Below are 15,963 nucleotides of genomic sequence, written 5' to 3' on the forward strand. Positions count from 1 at the left end.
CTGGTGGCGGAACATGGGAGTGCATGCTTTACAGATACACAACATCACTCCCCCCGCCAAAGTCAAAGTAAAAACTATTTACAAGGTGAGGTGGTCGGGAGCCTTTCTTTCCCTGGTGGACCGCCTCGGTACAAATGTCTGTTCTGGTGTGTTGGCTGTGCCCTCGCTGGGCTGGCGTGTTGTTGGCCCTGCAGGGCTGCTAGGTGAGTCTGGCCTTGCTGGGCTGTTGGGTGTGATGGGTTCAATTTCCTGGTCCGGCATGGTGTCGTTGATCCTTTGGGTGTATGTTGTGGGCTCGAAAAAAGTGGTGTCTGCTGTGGGTTGTTCAGGGCAGTCTGTGAACCGCAGCCTCGTTTGGTCCAGGTGCTTTCTGCAAATTTGTCCATTGTCTAGTTTGACTACAAACACCCTATTCCCTTCTTTAGTTATCACCGTGCCCGCGATCCACTTGGGACCATGTCCATAGTTTAGCACATACACAGGGTCATTCAGATCAATTTCCCGTGACACAGTGGCGCGACCATCGTTTACATTTTGTTCTCTCTACCTGATCATGCAAGTTGGCGTGAACCAGCGAGAGTCTGGTTTTAAGTGTCCTTTTCATGAGTAGCTCAGCCGGGGCACCCCTGTGAGCGAGTGGGGTCTCGTGCGGTAGCTGAGCAGTACTCGGGACAGGCGGGTTTGGAGTGAGCCTTCTGTGACTCATTTAAGGCTCTGTTTGATGGTTTGTACTGCCCGCTCTGCCTGCCCATTGGAGGCTGGTTTAAACGGGGCCGAGGTGACATGTTTGATCCCATTGCGGGTCATGAATTCTTCAAATTCAGCACTGGTGAAACATGGCCCATTGTCACTGACCAGTATGGCCGTGGGTGACAAACATGGCCCTCAGGCTTTCAATGGTGGCAGTGGCGGTGCTTCCTGACATTATTTCACATTCAATCCATTTTGAAAAAGTATCCACCACCACCAGGAACATTTTACCGAGAAACAGGCCCGCATAGTCGACATGGATCCTCGACCATGGTCTGGAGGGCCAGGACCACAAACTTAGTGGTGCCTCTCTGGGCGCGTTGCTCAATTGAGCACATACGCTGCATTGCCGTACACAGGACTCTAAATCAGAGTCGATACCGAGCCACCACACGTGGGATCTGGCTATCACTTTCATCATTACTATACCCGGGTGTGTGCTGTGGAGCTCCGAGATGAATGTCTCCCTGCCCTTTTTTGGTAGCACTACGTGGTTACCCCACAACAGGCAGTCTGCCTGAATGGACAGCTCGTCTTTTCGCTGCTGGAACGGCTTGATTGGCTCTTGCATTTCAATGGGGATGCTGGCCCAGCTCCCATGCAGTACACAGTTTTTTTTACTAGGGACAGCAGAGGTCCAAGTCCGAATCTGGTGGGCCGTGACAGGTGATTTATCATTTTCAAACGCTTCCATGACCATCAACAAGTCTGCGGGCTACGCCACCATCAACAAGTTTGCAGGCTGCGCCATTTCCACCCCCGTGGTGGGCAATGGTAGCCGACTGAGAGCATCCACTCAGTTCTCGGTGCCTGGCCTGTGGCGGATGGTATAGTTATACGCTGATAGCGCGAGTGCCCACCTTTGAATGCGGGCTGAGGCATTAGTATTTATCCCCTTGTTTTCAGCGAACAGGGATGTGAGGGGCTTGTGATCGGTTTCCAGCTCAAATTTGAGGCCAAACAGGTACTGATGCATTTTCTTTACCCCAAACACACACGCTAATGCCTCTTTCTCAATCATGCTGTCGGCCCTCTCGGCCTTAGACAAGCTCCTGGAAGCATAGGAGACAGGTTGCAACTTCCCCGCAACGTTAGCTTGTTGTAATACACACCCGACTCCGTACAACAACACGTCACATGCTAGCACAAGTCTTTTACACGGGTTATACAATACAACCAGCTTGTTGGAGCATAAAATGTTTCTGGCTTTCTCAAAAGCAATTACTTGGTTTTTGCCCCATACCCAGTTCTCACCTTTACGCAATAACACATATAGGGACTCTAAAAGGGTGCTTAATCCTGGTAGGAAGTTACCAAAATAGTTGAGGAGTCCCAGGAACAACCGCAGCTCCGTGACGTCTGTGGCCTGGGCGTGTTCCTGATAGCCTCTGTCTTGGCGTCTGTGGGCCGAATGCCATCCGCCGCGATCTTTCTCCCCAAAAACTCCTCTTCTGTTGCCATGAAGATGCATTTCGACCTCTTCAGCCGCAGCCCTACGCGATCCAGTCACTGGAGGACCTCCTCCAGGTTTTGTAGGTGCTCGGCGGTGTCCCGACCCGTTACCAATATGTCGTCCTGAAAGACCACCGTGTGTGGTACCGACTTGAGTAGGCTCTCCATGTTTCTCTGGAAGATCGCTGCAGCCGACCGAATTCCAAACGGGCATCTGTTGTAGATGAACAGTCCCTTGTGCGTGTTGATGCAAGTGAGGTGCTTCGAAGACTCCTCCAGCTCCTGCATCATGTAGGCCGAAGTCAGGTCGAGCTTGGTGAATATCTTGCCTCCTGCCAGCGTCGCAAATAGGTCGTCTGCCTTAGGTAGCGGGTATTGATCCTTTAGCGAGAAACGATTAATAGTTACTTTATAATCGCGGCAAATCCTGACCGTGCCATCACTTTTGAGTACTGGAACAATCAGGCTGGCCCACTCACTGAATTCCACTGGGGAGATGATGCCCTCGCGTTGCAGCCTGTCCAGCTCGATTTCCACTCTCTCCCTCATCATGTGAGGTACCATTCGCGCCTTGTGGTGAATGGGTCGTGCCTCTGGGACCAAGTGGATCCGCACCTTCGCCCCGGAAAAGTTTCCAATGCCTGGATCAAAAAGGGAAGGAAATTTGTTAAGAACCTGGGTACATGAGGCCTTATCGACATGTGATAGCGCTCGGATGTCATCCCAGTTCCAGCGGATTTTGCCCAGCCAGCTCCTTCCAAGCAGTGTGGGGCCATCGCCCGGGACAATCCAGAGTGGCAGTGCCCTCGTAGGTGACCTTGATCATGGCGCTGCCCAGGACCGTGATAAGCTCTTTGGTGTACGTTCTCAGTTTCGTGTGGATGGGGCTCAGGGCTGGTCTGAATGCCTTGTTGCACCACAGTCTCTCAAACATCTTTTTACTCATAATGGATTGGCTAGCGCCAGTGTCCAGTTCCATTGCTACGGGTAAACCATTCAATTTTACGTTTAGCATTATCGGTGGACATTTCGTCAAAAATGTATGCACCCCGTGTACTTCAGCATCTGCCTCCTCTCTCTGAGGTTCTAAATTGCTTTGATCCACCATGGACCGATCTTCCTCTGCCATGTGGTGGTTAGCAGGTTTTGCAGAGCTTGCAGCTCGTTTGCAAGCTCGTTGAAGGTGCCCCATTGTTCCACAGCTCTTGCAAACATACCCTTTGAAGCAGTATGAATAGGCTAAATGGAAGCCTCCACAATGCCAAGAAGGTGTGAATTGCCTTGCATTCATCCTTTGTTGGGGACTCTGAGTCATCTGAGTCACCTGAGGCCTGCTGGCAGTTGCAGACTCGTGGGTTCTGCCCTGTACATTTCTGCTCACAAACACAGTTCCAGTTAATTTATGAACATTGCTAGCACTTGTGTGCTGAGAGATTTGTTTGGTGTTATCACTGGTGGACATAAACACCTGTGCTATCGCAATGACCTTACTGAGAGTCGGTGTCTCTACAGTCAAAAGTTTTCATAGGATGGTCTCGTGGCCAGTGCCCAGTACAGAAAAGTCTCTGAGCATTTGCTCCAGGTAGCCATCAAACTCACATTGTTCTGCAAGTCGCCTTAGCTCGGCGACGTAGCTCGCCACTTCCTGGCCTTCAGATCGCTGGCATGTGTAGAACCGGTACCTCGTCATCAGCACGCTCTCCCTCGGGTTAAGATGCTCCCGAACCAGTGTACACAGCTCCTCATACGACTTATCTGTGGGTTTCACTGGAGCCAGAAGATTCTTCATGAGACTGTAGGTCGGTGCCCCGCAGACTGTGAGGAGGACCGCTCTCTTTTTTGCAGCGCTTCCTTCTCCGTCCAGCTCGTTGGCTACAAAGTACTGGTCTAGCCGTTCGACATAGGCTTCCCAGTCCTCACCCTCCGAGAACTTCTCCAGGATGCCCACAGTTTGCTGCATCTTTGCGTTGGATTCGTATTCTCGTCTCCAGTTATTGTGTTCCTAACACAGATGAGGCTGCACACAGGGAGGTTAAAATAACAGTGACCTCAGTCTTTAATAAGACACTCCAGAGTGAGGAACACGCCTTAGGGGCTGGCTTATATACAGTGCTCTCAAGGGATGCTGGGATCCCTTGGGACTTCAGGGGATGCGCTCCCTGGTGGCGGAACATGGGAGTGCATGCTTTACAGATACACAACAGTGACTACACTTCAAAAGTATTTCAATCGTTGTAAAGCCCTTTGGGACACCCTAATGTTGTGAAAGGAGCTGTATAAATGCAAGTCTTTCTTTGTTAATGAATAGACAGGCAGACGTCATTGCTCAGCGATCTCGTAAATGTCTTTTAACTTTGTAAATCATTTAGTGGGCTGCATTCTTCCAGTTATTGATAGTGGGATACTTTCAATTGGTGTACACTGGTCAGTTTCTTCGTAAATGAAATACTTTTTTATCTTTGAAAACTTTTAAAAGGTGCCAATGTGCCTAAAACACAAAAATCAGTTCAAATTGAAGAGCCTCCTTGAAGGGTCGCAAATGGCAAAAACTCATCATGCTGATTAATTCGATCTGGGGGCATGGCCAGTTTTATGGGTGGGGCTGGCTTCCATCGCAATGTCTTTTAAACCAGGGCAAAAGATCTTTTTAAACTTACTTGTGGTTGTACTTCGAAAATTTTGAGAGACGTGGGGCCATCTCGCTCCTTGGCGAGATGACCCCACGTTTTTGACACTCTGGAACCAGGCACAGAAATGGGCTTGATTGCCACCCAGGGAGATTCGCGTGGCCAAGTCTCTGGGCTAATAAATTTAAGGTAAAGATAGACAGATTTTTGAACGATAAGGGAGTGAAGGGTTATGGGGAGCGGGCGGGGCAGTGGAGCTGAGTCCGTGATCAGATCAGCCGTGATCTTAATAAATGGCGGAGCAAGCTTGAGGGGCCAAATGGCCTACTCCTGCTCCTATTTCTTATGTTCTTATGTTCCCTGTGCTGTGCCTTCCCCGAGACAAGAAGCTCACTGCATAGAGAACTGTGGCAGGAGCCCATGCTCTGCTACTCGGTGGTGCGGCCTTTAGTAGTGCTGACATGAAAATGACCAAATCTAAACCGAACTATTGGCAAGCACTTCACGGCCACAGTCGTCTTTTGATTTGAGTAGGTTTGAACGATTTGGTTGATCAGCACGCTGTTGTATCTTTTTATTGAGCCTGCCTTTGTACCCTTTTTAACTTAAAACCAGAGCCACACCGGTATTATGTGTATAGTAACGAACAGTTCACAAATTTTACCCTGTTGATTGTGAGATTTGTGTGTGTCTTTTGTATGAGAGAAAAGTTTGCTTTGAGGTTTGCTCCCGTGTTTTAAGGACATAAATCAGAACACTTTGGGGACATAGTCATTACTGATGTACTTTTAGGCTAAAAATTGCAAGCATCGTCGGGTGTTTACTTCCTTTATTTCTCCCTGTGCCACGCATTGGGTATGTTTTCCTGGTCCTGTGCTTGGGCATAGGAGATCGCACGGTGCAGTGAATACAGGAAAGTCATGGGGAGAGGCCATGCCCATTAGGAAGCTTGTCCGTTTTTCTGTCCAGCGAGTTGTCTCATTGGGCATCTCATAATTAAAAAGTACACTTCAAACATGTCAATATTTGACCAGGTTTATCTGAGAATATGAGCACATCAAACTCTATTCAGTCTCCTGATTGATTGGAAATCTAACCTTTCAAGCCCGTTCAGGATTGAATTTTAAAGGCGGAAGTCCCATCTTGAATTCATTTGGCATCCTCATCCGATATCCACCCAGCACAATTCCAGCAGCAATTAACAATCAGGAATGGAAACATAGAAACATAGAAACATAGAAAATAGGTGCAGGAGTAGGCCATTCGGCCCTTCTAGCCTGCACCGCCATTCAATGAGTTCATGGCTGAACATTCAACTTCAGTACCCCATTCCTGCTTTCTCGCCATACCCCTTGATTCCCCCTAGCAGTAAGGACCTCATCTAACTCCTTTTTGAATATATTTAGTGAATTGGCCTCAACAACTTTCTGTGGTAGAGAATTCCACAGGTTCACCACTCTCTGGGTGAAGAAGTTCCTCCGCATCTCGGTCCTAAATGGCTTACCCCTTATCCTTAGACTGTGACCCCTGGTTCTGGACTTCCCCAACATTGGGAACATTCTTCCTGCATCTAACCTGTCTAACCCCTTCAGAATTTTATATGTTTCTATGAGGTCCCCTCTCATTCTTCTGAACTCCAGTGAATACAAGCCCAGTTGATCCAGTCTTTCTTGATAGGTCAGTCCCGCCATCCCGGGAATCAGTCTGGTGAACCTTCGCTGCACTCCCTCAATAGCAAGAATGTCCTTCCTCAGGTTAGGAGACCAAAACTGTACACAATACTCCAGGTGTGGCCTCACCAATGCCTGGATGATTTTCCCCAAACCTAACATAGGGGCACCAAAGCCCATTATAGGGCTTCTCCCACGGTCGCAGCTCGGGTCAGTAAACTCAACAGGAGCCAGGGATCAAGCCTGGCACCATTCTGCGCTGGACGAATCAGCTCCTTGAACGGCACAGTTTGAGCTAAATCTCAAATACCGGTAAGCTTGGATAGCACTGAATTCTTTGTGACTGTGCCTGCCTCAGTTCATCATCTGCTGAAACACTCAGCCATGCCTTTGTTGCCTCTAGGCACAACTATTCCAATGAATTCCTGGCCAACCTCCCACCTTACACCCTCTGTAAACTTGAACTCATCCAAAACCCGGCTGCCCATATCCTAACTAGCACCAAGCCCATGCTCGCACCACTCGGGCGTTCGCTGACGTACACTGGTTCCCGGTCTGGCAAGGTCTCAATTTTAAAATTCTCATCCTTTTGTTCAAGTCCCACCTCCCCACCCCCTCCACCCCACCCCACCCCCCCCCCCCGCCCCCGCCCCTATGGCGTCACCCCTCCCTATCTCTTAACCGTCTCCCGCCCTACAAAACACTCCAAGATCTCTGTGCTCCGCCAATTCTGGCCTCTTCTGCTTGCTCGATCTTCATCGCTCCACCATTGGTAGCCGTGCCTTCAGATTCCTAGTCCCTAAGCTCTGGAATTCCCTCCATTTCCTCCTTTACGATGCTCCTTAAAACATATATCGTCATGTGTCCTCATTTCTCCTTGCATGGCTCGGTGTCCGATTTTCTTTGATGTTGTCCGTGAAGCGCCTTGGAACGTTTTACTCTGTTAAAGGCGCTATACAAATGGAAGTTGTTGTTGTAGTAGTGCCAGGGTGCATCAATTTGTGGGACCACTGAATGTTTGTAACTGCCGCCTAGCGTGCGGTGATGTTTTTTCTACGAAGGGATTTGACTGAACTGAGACGGCCTTTTTTACTTCACTTCTCTTCCCAGGTTTCAGGGAAAGTCCACATTAAGGCTGCCACTGGCCGGCCCTCACCCCTACAACCACATCACCGTGGAATCGGCATTCGACAACCCCATATACGAGACAGGAGTAAGTAATGAGCCCCTCCAGCTGAGGGATTTGGATCCTGAAAGTGCGCCTGTCCTTACCTGAGCAGCTTCCATCACATCACTCTCGTCCACTCACCGGCTGCATGCCATTCATTGGCATGAAACTCTACCAATGCCATCAGTCTGTCGTCTCACAAAATCTTTGCATTATATATTTAAAAATCACCACCATTCTAATTTATTCTCAGTATAATTTTTGTTCTGGTTTCAGTGTGGCATTTTGGTGTGTCAATTTTCTTTTTCATTTTTGTCTCTAAAGACATTACTTTGTTGGAAAACTGCAACAAAAAAAAAGAAATTCTATATAAGTTAGCGTGTTTATGTTTATATTCTTGGCCGTCTGTCTCTGTGTATATATTGCTTTAGAATTGATTGCGTATGATGTAAGTGTTACTTTTGATGCAGTGTCTCTGGGTATTAGGATGCTAAAGGGATAGTACTATATTACTGGATATGAATGTGCAATAAAAGGGGGTTGGGCAATTCGAAAGCCAGTCGCCCTCAGTAAAGATTGATAGTGAACTGGAAATCCGATATTTATTGAGCGGCCTAACCAACACAACTGAGAGGATTCTCCCTCGGACTCCCAGCTTTCTCAGTGTCCTGTAAACACTAGCTGTCTCCAGGGGATGCAGGGGGCTGGTTGATATATCGGTAATCTGGCCAGCAGAGCCTGTATTATTAGTAGATAATGAGCAAAATACATCCAAAGGTACTGAAACCAGTTTTGTCCTTTTCAAGAAGAATGCTGATGTGCTTCCAACAATTCTGGAGCATCCATTTACTTGGAAATTGGTGAATATACTTCAGGCGCTTAAAAATAACTTCCCCATAGGCCAGGGGCAGTCTGACTGAACTCACTGCTTTACAAGAGACCTTAGGGGAACGTCATCAAACTGTGACATCCCAGTGTAAAGGCTTTTAGCGCACAAGCCTGTGATCACCTGTTCAATACTTTATGATTAACCTCATCTTATCCCTTGTTCTTTTCCACCTTGGTCCCATGGGCCTTGCCCGCTTCACCTCCATTTAAAAAGCATTTGATGCTGAAGCTCCTCTTTTTAAATATTTGTATAATACACCCTATGATCCAGGATTCTAAAATGCTGTAAATTATTTAATGACGCCTTTGACTGAGTGAGGCTGACATTTAGAAATGTTCACTTGTGGGCCCTATTTCCCTCCCATTCATTAATTTGAGCAAAATAGCCTCAAGTATAAAGCTCAGCATAGCACCAAATGCTCATGCCTACTTTGTTGCTGTGATTGGCGAATCTGAGGTGAAACCCCATTGAATTTACTGTGATGCACTACAGCATCTCGCCAAGGCTTCTTCGACAGCACCTCCTAAACCCATGACCTCTACCACCTAGAAGGACAAGGCGTGTGGGAACACCATCACCTCCACGTTCTCCTCCAAGTCACACACCATCCTGACTTGGAAACGTATCCCCATTTCTTCATCATCGCTGGGTCAAAATCTTGGAACTCCCTCCCTAACAGCGTTGTGGGGAGGACCTTCACTACCCGGACTGCAGTGGTTCAAGGGCAGTTAGGGATGGGCAATAAATGCTGGCCTTGCCAGTGACACCCACATCCCATGAATGAGTAAATAAAACAAAACAGAGATTAGATTTTATTTCACTCTTAATGTGAAAAGTCTGATGTTCACTTGTATTAGGAGGCATTTCCATTGAGGGTGCTAACACAGTCAGTCGCTCCTACTTCTTGATATAAAGCCACGGCTGAGGAATTTTAGGAGGTAACCACCTCTTTGTTCTTACAAAGGAAGGGTCTGATTCTTCCTCTCGCAGGTTGCTCCAAAAACTGAGCAAAGTAATGGCCTGGGAATGACAATCTTTTTCCCCATTCATTGCCAGGAACTTTCTGAGTTAGAAACAGGAAGAATAGCTTTGGGCAGCACACCAAAGGTAAGTCATTAACATCGGGCCACTGGTCTCGGTGAATGCTGGCAGTTTTATGTTAGAATCGGCTGCACGAACAAAGCGACGATTTTCATCTCACTTCTGCTCTGGTTTTCAGCTTAAACAAGACATAGCGAGACGGAAACAGAATGCAAACTCACTGCCGACTTGCCGCCCGAGCCCCACCTGATGCAATTTCTGATTTAGGCAGCCAGCGTTCCCACTCGCAACAGGAGGGAGCCTTATTAATCCATTCAAATTGGGGCCCAGTGACCTGGATAGGACCCTAATGCACATTTTAGCATTCCAAAAAGGGCAGCAGACACTCGATGTAGAGCAGCCTAATCGGGAACCGACAGACGCCTTTTGAAAATTGTTCCAGGCAAGCTTATGAATGTTTAGGAATGTTTCTCCTCACCCCACAAAATCATCCCACTCACAGTCAGACCATCTACACCACCCCCCTTGTAATCACCCCCCCTTTTATTTAATGCTGTTGACTTGGCTCTATGGAGGAGACGTCAGATTTCTTACACATCCAATATTAGCAAGCTGCCCTTCAGTACTCAAAATGCACTGGCAGCCCAAAATTGATCGGACGTCCCGCCAACATCATTGGGCAAATGGAGCAGGCACCCCGTCCAATCTGCGCCCGAAACAAACATCGACCCGTAATGGCCCTGAAATTCCGCTCGGAGGTTTCTTTCGGACGAACGCCTCCAACTGGAGAATTTTTACGAAAGTACCTGGTGGTCCTGGAGGATCCTGGGATTCCGGTGGGAAGGCCCTCGCTTCCCGCGCTGCGAAGTGCACTCCCGTCCTCGAGGTACGGAGGCAGAAGGTGCAGTCACGTGTGACTGCTCAGCCAATCAGATACAGTATTCCACAGCTTTCTCATTAATCGCAGTAAGAACTCCGTATCTACGAGTTCTCATTGCTATTAATGAGGGGAAAAAAAACAAACACACTAAACACCATAAAAAAAAATAAAAAAACACACCTCACATAATTCAAATTAATTGAAATTAAAGTTAATAAATCTTTTTGAAAAAAAAATTCCGATTTAAAAAAGTTTTTTTAATTATGGTTTAAAATGGGCAGGATTTTTAAACAATAAAATGCGTTTTTAAAATTTAATTTTATTATGTTTTTGTATGTTTTAAAACTCTTACGCCTGTAAAAGTAGGCTATGCGACAGCTCTTATCAGGCGCAAGAGTTTTCAGGACATTTGCTGGGTAAGAGATGGGTAAATCCCGCAATCTTGCCCATGCAAATGTCCTCGCTCTCAAGATACGGAGGATCTGTCAAGCGGGAGCTCGACAGATCGGAAAAGCCAGTTTTCAGTGCATGCACATTGTGAAAACCAGCTTTTGCGATGCCTTCCTGGGTCCGTACACACTCCGTGTACTGGGATTTCCAGGCCATTAACTTCAGTCGGGAGAAGAGAGATTACAAAATGGGCACGCAGCCTTGCTACGTTGTCATGGAGAGCAAGTAGCATTTGCCCAATCACAAATGCTGTTTGCACCCTTAGCGCAGGTTGGAAAGTTGGATTCTATGGGAGAGATTTTCCAAGATGCCGCTCCACTGGATTTAACAGACGACCAGCAATGCATCCATGATTTTCCAATAAACCAACCACCACATGATAATTGCATGGGGCATGGATAACCATGTCCTGATACTCAGTGGACAGTCAGTAAATGAAGTGACAATGATTCTAGTAACCAGCACTATTGTTGTCAGTCCTGAACCAAAATATTAAAGCAGTGACTCCCACAAACGTCCAAACCCCCGTTAAAAACAAAACGAAAATTCTTCATAATTTTAGACTTGCACTTATCTATAAATAGATCTAGTATCGAATCTTTATTCTTCAGAAAGTATTATGCGCAACCAAACTGTGTGGAAAGAGACTGATAGCTTGCTGTGTTTTGAGTCCATTCTCCAGCTATTAAAATGATCAATACCTGTATTTGCAAAAGCTACTCATTTATTTTTAAACCAGATTGACTGACGAATGAAGCTTTCGGATGCAAACAGTAATGACCAAAACATACTCAAAGCATTACCGTACAGTCTATTAATTCTAATTATCTATTTGACATTGTTTTATTTGTGAGCTTTAAGTAAAATACACAAATGCCCTGTGTGGCGGGGGGGGAATAAATCTGTAAATTCAGTCCAAAAAACTTTACATACAATGCAAGTTAGAATATTTAAAATTAAATACAAAGAGAATCTAATGCCAGTCAAATTAAAGGATTGTATGCACAAAGATTTAATCTCAACTCCATTGTTATTTACTATAAGAAAACTGCGCCAAACTGGATTATGTGATTGCTGATCAATATGGTCTCCAGTAACTGTGGATGAATACTAATTTATTATTAAAGTGTGTGGCATCTGTTCATTTTGTTTGCTGTTGTTTCTTATTCTTTGTTCATTTTGTGTTTTTCCTTATGGGCTATCTGGGGTCTGGGTTGTGAAATGTTCCTGGCACCTTTTCCTGTGGCAGGGAACGAGCAGACCAGCAGGAGACAAGGAGTTAATAGCTCTCTGTTCCCCAAAATGAACTTAGAGAGGTTAGGAGCCAATGGCATTCAAGTCTTTGGCTTCCTGCGGGCTAGCCTATTACTTGCAATGATTGCTGTTTACAACTATAATGGGCATCTCTATGACAGACATAATCAGCTTGTCCTGTTATCGTCTCACTTGGCCTTGGGTTTAGCTCATCAGGAGAGCAAGAGGTGTCACACAGATTGGCACAAGGCCCGCTGGCTTCGACTCCTAACTGGAAAGGTATTTGGTTTAAGAGACCACTTTGATTCTTGAGCCAGCACATATTTTATTGGCTTCAGTCAAAAGTTGGCTGCTTGGCTTTGGCCTTAACCAGCTCCGATTTCTGTCACAGTCACACATTTCTGCTATTAGTTTTGGCTGTCGCTTTTCTTTAAACATTGTAATCTCGATGCAGCCATTGCTCCTGATCTATGTCAGTGTTTTCATTTTAATGCTACTGAGGCTGTCAAAAGTGCCCCTTGCTGACTGTTGAACAAATGTCTCTATTTGGACTGATTTAAAAAAAAAACATTTCCAAGTTGTCATGGTGCCAGAAAATGTTAGCAGCTCCAAATCTGGGAGGCAGTCGCAGAATCTCACGCCATTACAATCCTTTCATTTTTCAACAGCCATGAACCTTTACTGTCCCCTTGGTAGTAACTGGAGAGCCCATTCGGGCTAGTAATTCATCAGACATTGGTTGGCATTGGAAAAACGACCAGACTTACTAAACCATGTGGTTGGTTTGACTGATGGGCCGAGTGGTCTGTTCCTGTGCCGTAAACTATTGTGGCTCTATAAGACAGCGAGGTTAGTTTTGGATTGCTCCGGCAAAGAGCTGGCACGAACGTGATGGGCCAAATGGCCTCAGTCTGTGTTGTTCAACTTCTATGGTTCTAATCAATTCTCAAATAACAGTTTACAACACGATAATCTTGATGTTGTTTCAAATTCCAATGAGTTATTAATTCTAACACTCGGTGGCCTAGCACCATCCAACCCCTCGCTGAGAGAGGAGTCAGAATCATGTTGTTAGGCTGCCTGCTTCTCTGCATGTTCCACAGGGAGAATACGAGAGAGTTCTGAGAGTGACTCTTGCTATAATAGGGAGATAACTGCGCTCAATGCTGCAACTTAGGAACATAGGAATGCAGAAGCTGGAAGAGACCATTGTGATCCATTTGGTCACTCACTAAGATTAATACAATACTATGCACTGTGCAATGGAGCTGATGGCACTGTTTGGGGGCCATGTGCCTGATAGTGTGAAATAAGCTCATTTGAATATTTTTCTTGTGCCCTTGTCTGGGTGGGGGGGGCGTTGTGGGTGGCGGGGTTTGGGGGGGCAGTGTGGGTGGGGCGGTTTGGGGGGGCAGTGTGGGTGGGGGGCGGTATGGGTGGTGTGGGGGTGGGGGGCTGGTGGGGGCGTGGTGTGGGTGGGGTGGCAATGTGGGTGGGGTGCAGTGTGGGTGGTTCAGGTGGGGGGTGGTGGGGGGGGCGGTGTAGGTTGGGGTGAGAGGGGGATGCGGTGTGGATGATGGGGGGGGCAGTGGGGGTGGTGGAGGTGGGGGGTGGTGGGGTTGGGTGGTGTGGGTGGGGAGCGGTGCGGTGGAGGTGGGTTGCGGTGTGGGTGGTGGGGGGGGGTGGGGAGGGGCGATGTGGGTTGGGGTGCGGGGTGCGGTGGGGGTGGGGGGCAGTGTGGGTGATGGGGGGATGCGGTGTGGGTGGGTGGTGGTGAGGTGTGCGGTGTGGGTTATGGGGGGTGCGGTGTGGGGGGGGTGCGGTGTGTGTTATGGGGGTGTGCGGTGTGGGTTATGGGGGGAGGGTGCGGTGTGGGTGGGGGGGTGTGCGGTGTGGGTTATGGGGGGTGCGGTGTGGGGGGTGTGCGGTGTGGGTTATGGGGGGTGCGGTGTGGGGGGTGTGCGGTGTGGGTTATGGGGGTGTGTGGTGTGGGTTATGTGGTGTGCGGTATGGGGGGGGTGCGGTGTGGGTTATGGGGGTGTGTGGTGTGGGTTATGTGGTGTGCGGTGTGGGGGGGGTGCGGTGTGGGTTATGGGGGGGTGCGGTGTGGGTTATGGGGGGGGTGTGGGTGAGGGGGTGCGGTGTGGAGGGGGTGCAGTGTGGGTGATGGGGGGTGCGGTATGGGGGGGGTGCGGTGTGGGTGATGGGCGGTGCGGTGTGGGGGGGGGTGCGGTGTGGGTGATGGGGGGGTGCGGTGTAGGTTATGGGGGGTGCGGTGTGGGCGGGGTGCGGTGTGGGTGAGGGGGGGGATGCGGTGTGGGTTATGGGGGGTGCAGTGTGGGTGATGGGGGTGCGGTGTGGGTTATGGGGGGTTGCGGTGTGGGTGGGGGGGGTGCGGTGTGGGGGGGGGGGTGCGGTGTGGGTTATGGGGGGTGCGGTGTGTCTTATGGGGGGTGCGGTGTGGGTGATGTGGGGTGCGGTGTGGGTTATGGGGGGGTGCGGTGTGGGTTATGGGGAGTGCGGTGTGGGTTATGGGGGGGTGCGGTGTGGGTGATGGGGGGTGCGGTGTGGGTTATGGGGGGTGCGGTGTGTCTTATGGGGGGTGCGGTGTGGGTGATGGGGGGTGCGGTGTGGGTGATGGGGGGTGCGGTGTGGGTGATGGGGGGTGCGGTGTGGGTGATGGGGGGTGCGGTGTTGGTGATGGGGGGTGCGGTGTGGGTGATGGGGGGTGCGGTGTGGGTGATGGGGGGTGCGGTGTGGGTGATGGGGGTGCGGTGTGGGTGATGGGGGGTGCGGTGTGGGTGATGGGGGGTGCGGTGTGGGTGATGGGGGGTGCGGTGTGGGTGATGGGGGGTGCGGTGTGGGTGATGGGGGGTGCGGTGTGGGTGATGGGGGTGCGGTGTGGGTGATGGGGGGTGCGGTGTGGGTTATGGGGGGGTGCGGTGTGGGTGATGGGGGGTGCGGTGTGGGTTACTGGGGGTGCGGTGTGGGTTATGGGGGCGTGCGGTGTGGGGGGGGTTGCTGTGTGGGTGGGGGGGGGTGCGGTGTGGGGGGGGTTGCGGTGTGGGTGGGGGGGGTGCAGTGTGGGGGGGGGTTGCGGTATGGGTGGGGGGGGTTGCGGTATGGGTGGGGGGGGTGCGGTGTGGGTGGGGGGGGTGCGGTGTGGATGGGGGGGTTGCGGTGTGGTGGATGGGGGGGTTGCGGTGTGGGTGATGGGGGGTGCGGTGTGGGTTATGGGGGGGTGCGGTGTGGGGGGGGGGTCCGGTGTGGGGGGGGGTTGCGGTGTGGGTGGGGGGGTGCGGTGTGGGTGGGGGGGGTGCGGTGTGGGTGGGGGGGGGTGCGGTGTGGGTGGGGGGGGGTGCGGTGTGGGTGGGGGGGTGCGGTGTGGGGGGGGAGGGTGCGGTGTGGGGGGCGGGGGTCCGGTGTGGGTGGGGGGGTGCGGTGTGGGGGGGGTTGCGGTGTGGGTGGGGGGGGGGTGCGGTGTAGGTGGGGGGGGGTGCGGTCTGGGGGGGGTCCGGTGTGGGCGGGAGCTACAATCTCAGGCATTCTCAGCTGATGGAGAGCTGCAGGCTGTTGAGCATCAGCATTACCTTCCTTCGAGGAGGGCGAAGAACACTGGAGGGGGAACGGTCACATCGGAGAACAACTGAAATGTTGAACCTTTCCTTAACCTAAAGCTTCCCTTTCAGTACCCATCCCAAACAATGCTCCTCAGCCCCTTCATTCATAACGTTCCGCTTTGGGCTGACAGCTGGCACGTAACTTCCAGGGAAAGAAAGACT

At 50.0% G+C, this 15,963-nt stretch overlaps 1 protein-coding gene across 1 annotated transcript in view; it reads left to right on the forward strand.

Moving 5' to 3' along the window:
• sez6b (seizure related 6 homolog b) overlaps positions 1–7,922 on the forward strand; it is a 901,253-nt gene extending 893,331 nt beyond the window's left edge. The window contains exon 17 of the mRNA XM_070858015.1: positions 7,610–7,922. Coding sequence (XP_070714116.1) covers positions 7,610–7,775 — 166 coding nt within the window. The 3' untranslated portion in view covers positions 7,776–7,922. The remainder of the gene's footprint in view (positions 1–7,609) is intronic.
• The last annotated feature ends 8,041 nt before the right edge of the window (positions 7,923–15,963 follow it).

This window comes from Pristiophorus japonicus, chromosome 16, assembly GCF_044704955.1.
Source record: "Pristiophorus japonicus isolate sPriJap1 chromosome 16, sPriJap1.hap1, whole genome shotgun sequence".
Classification (NCBI taxonomy): domain Eukaryota; kingdom Metazoa; phylum Chordata; class Chondrichthyes; family Pristiophoridae; genus Pristiophorus; species Pristiophorus japonicus.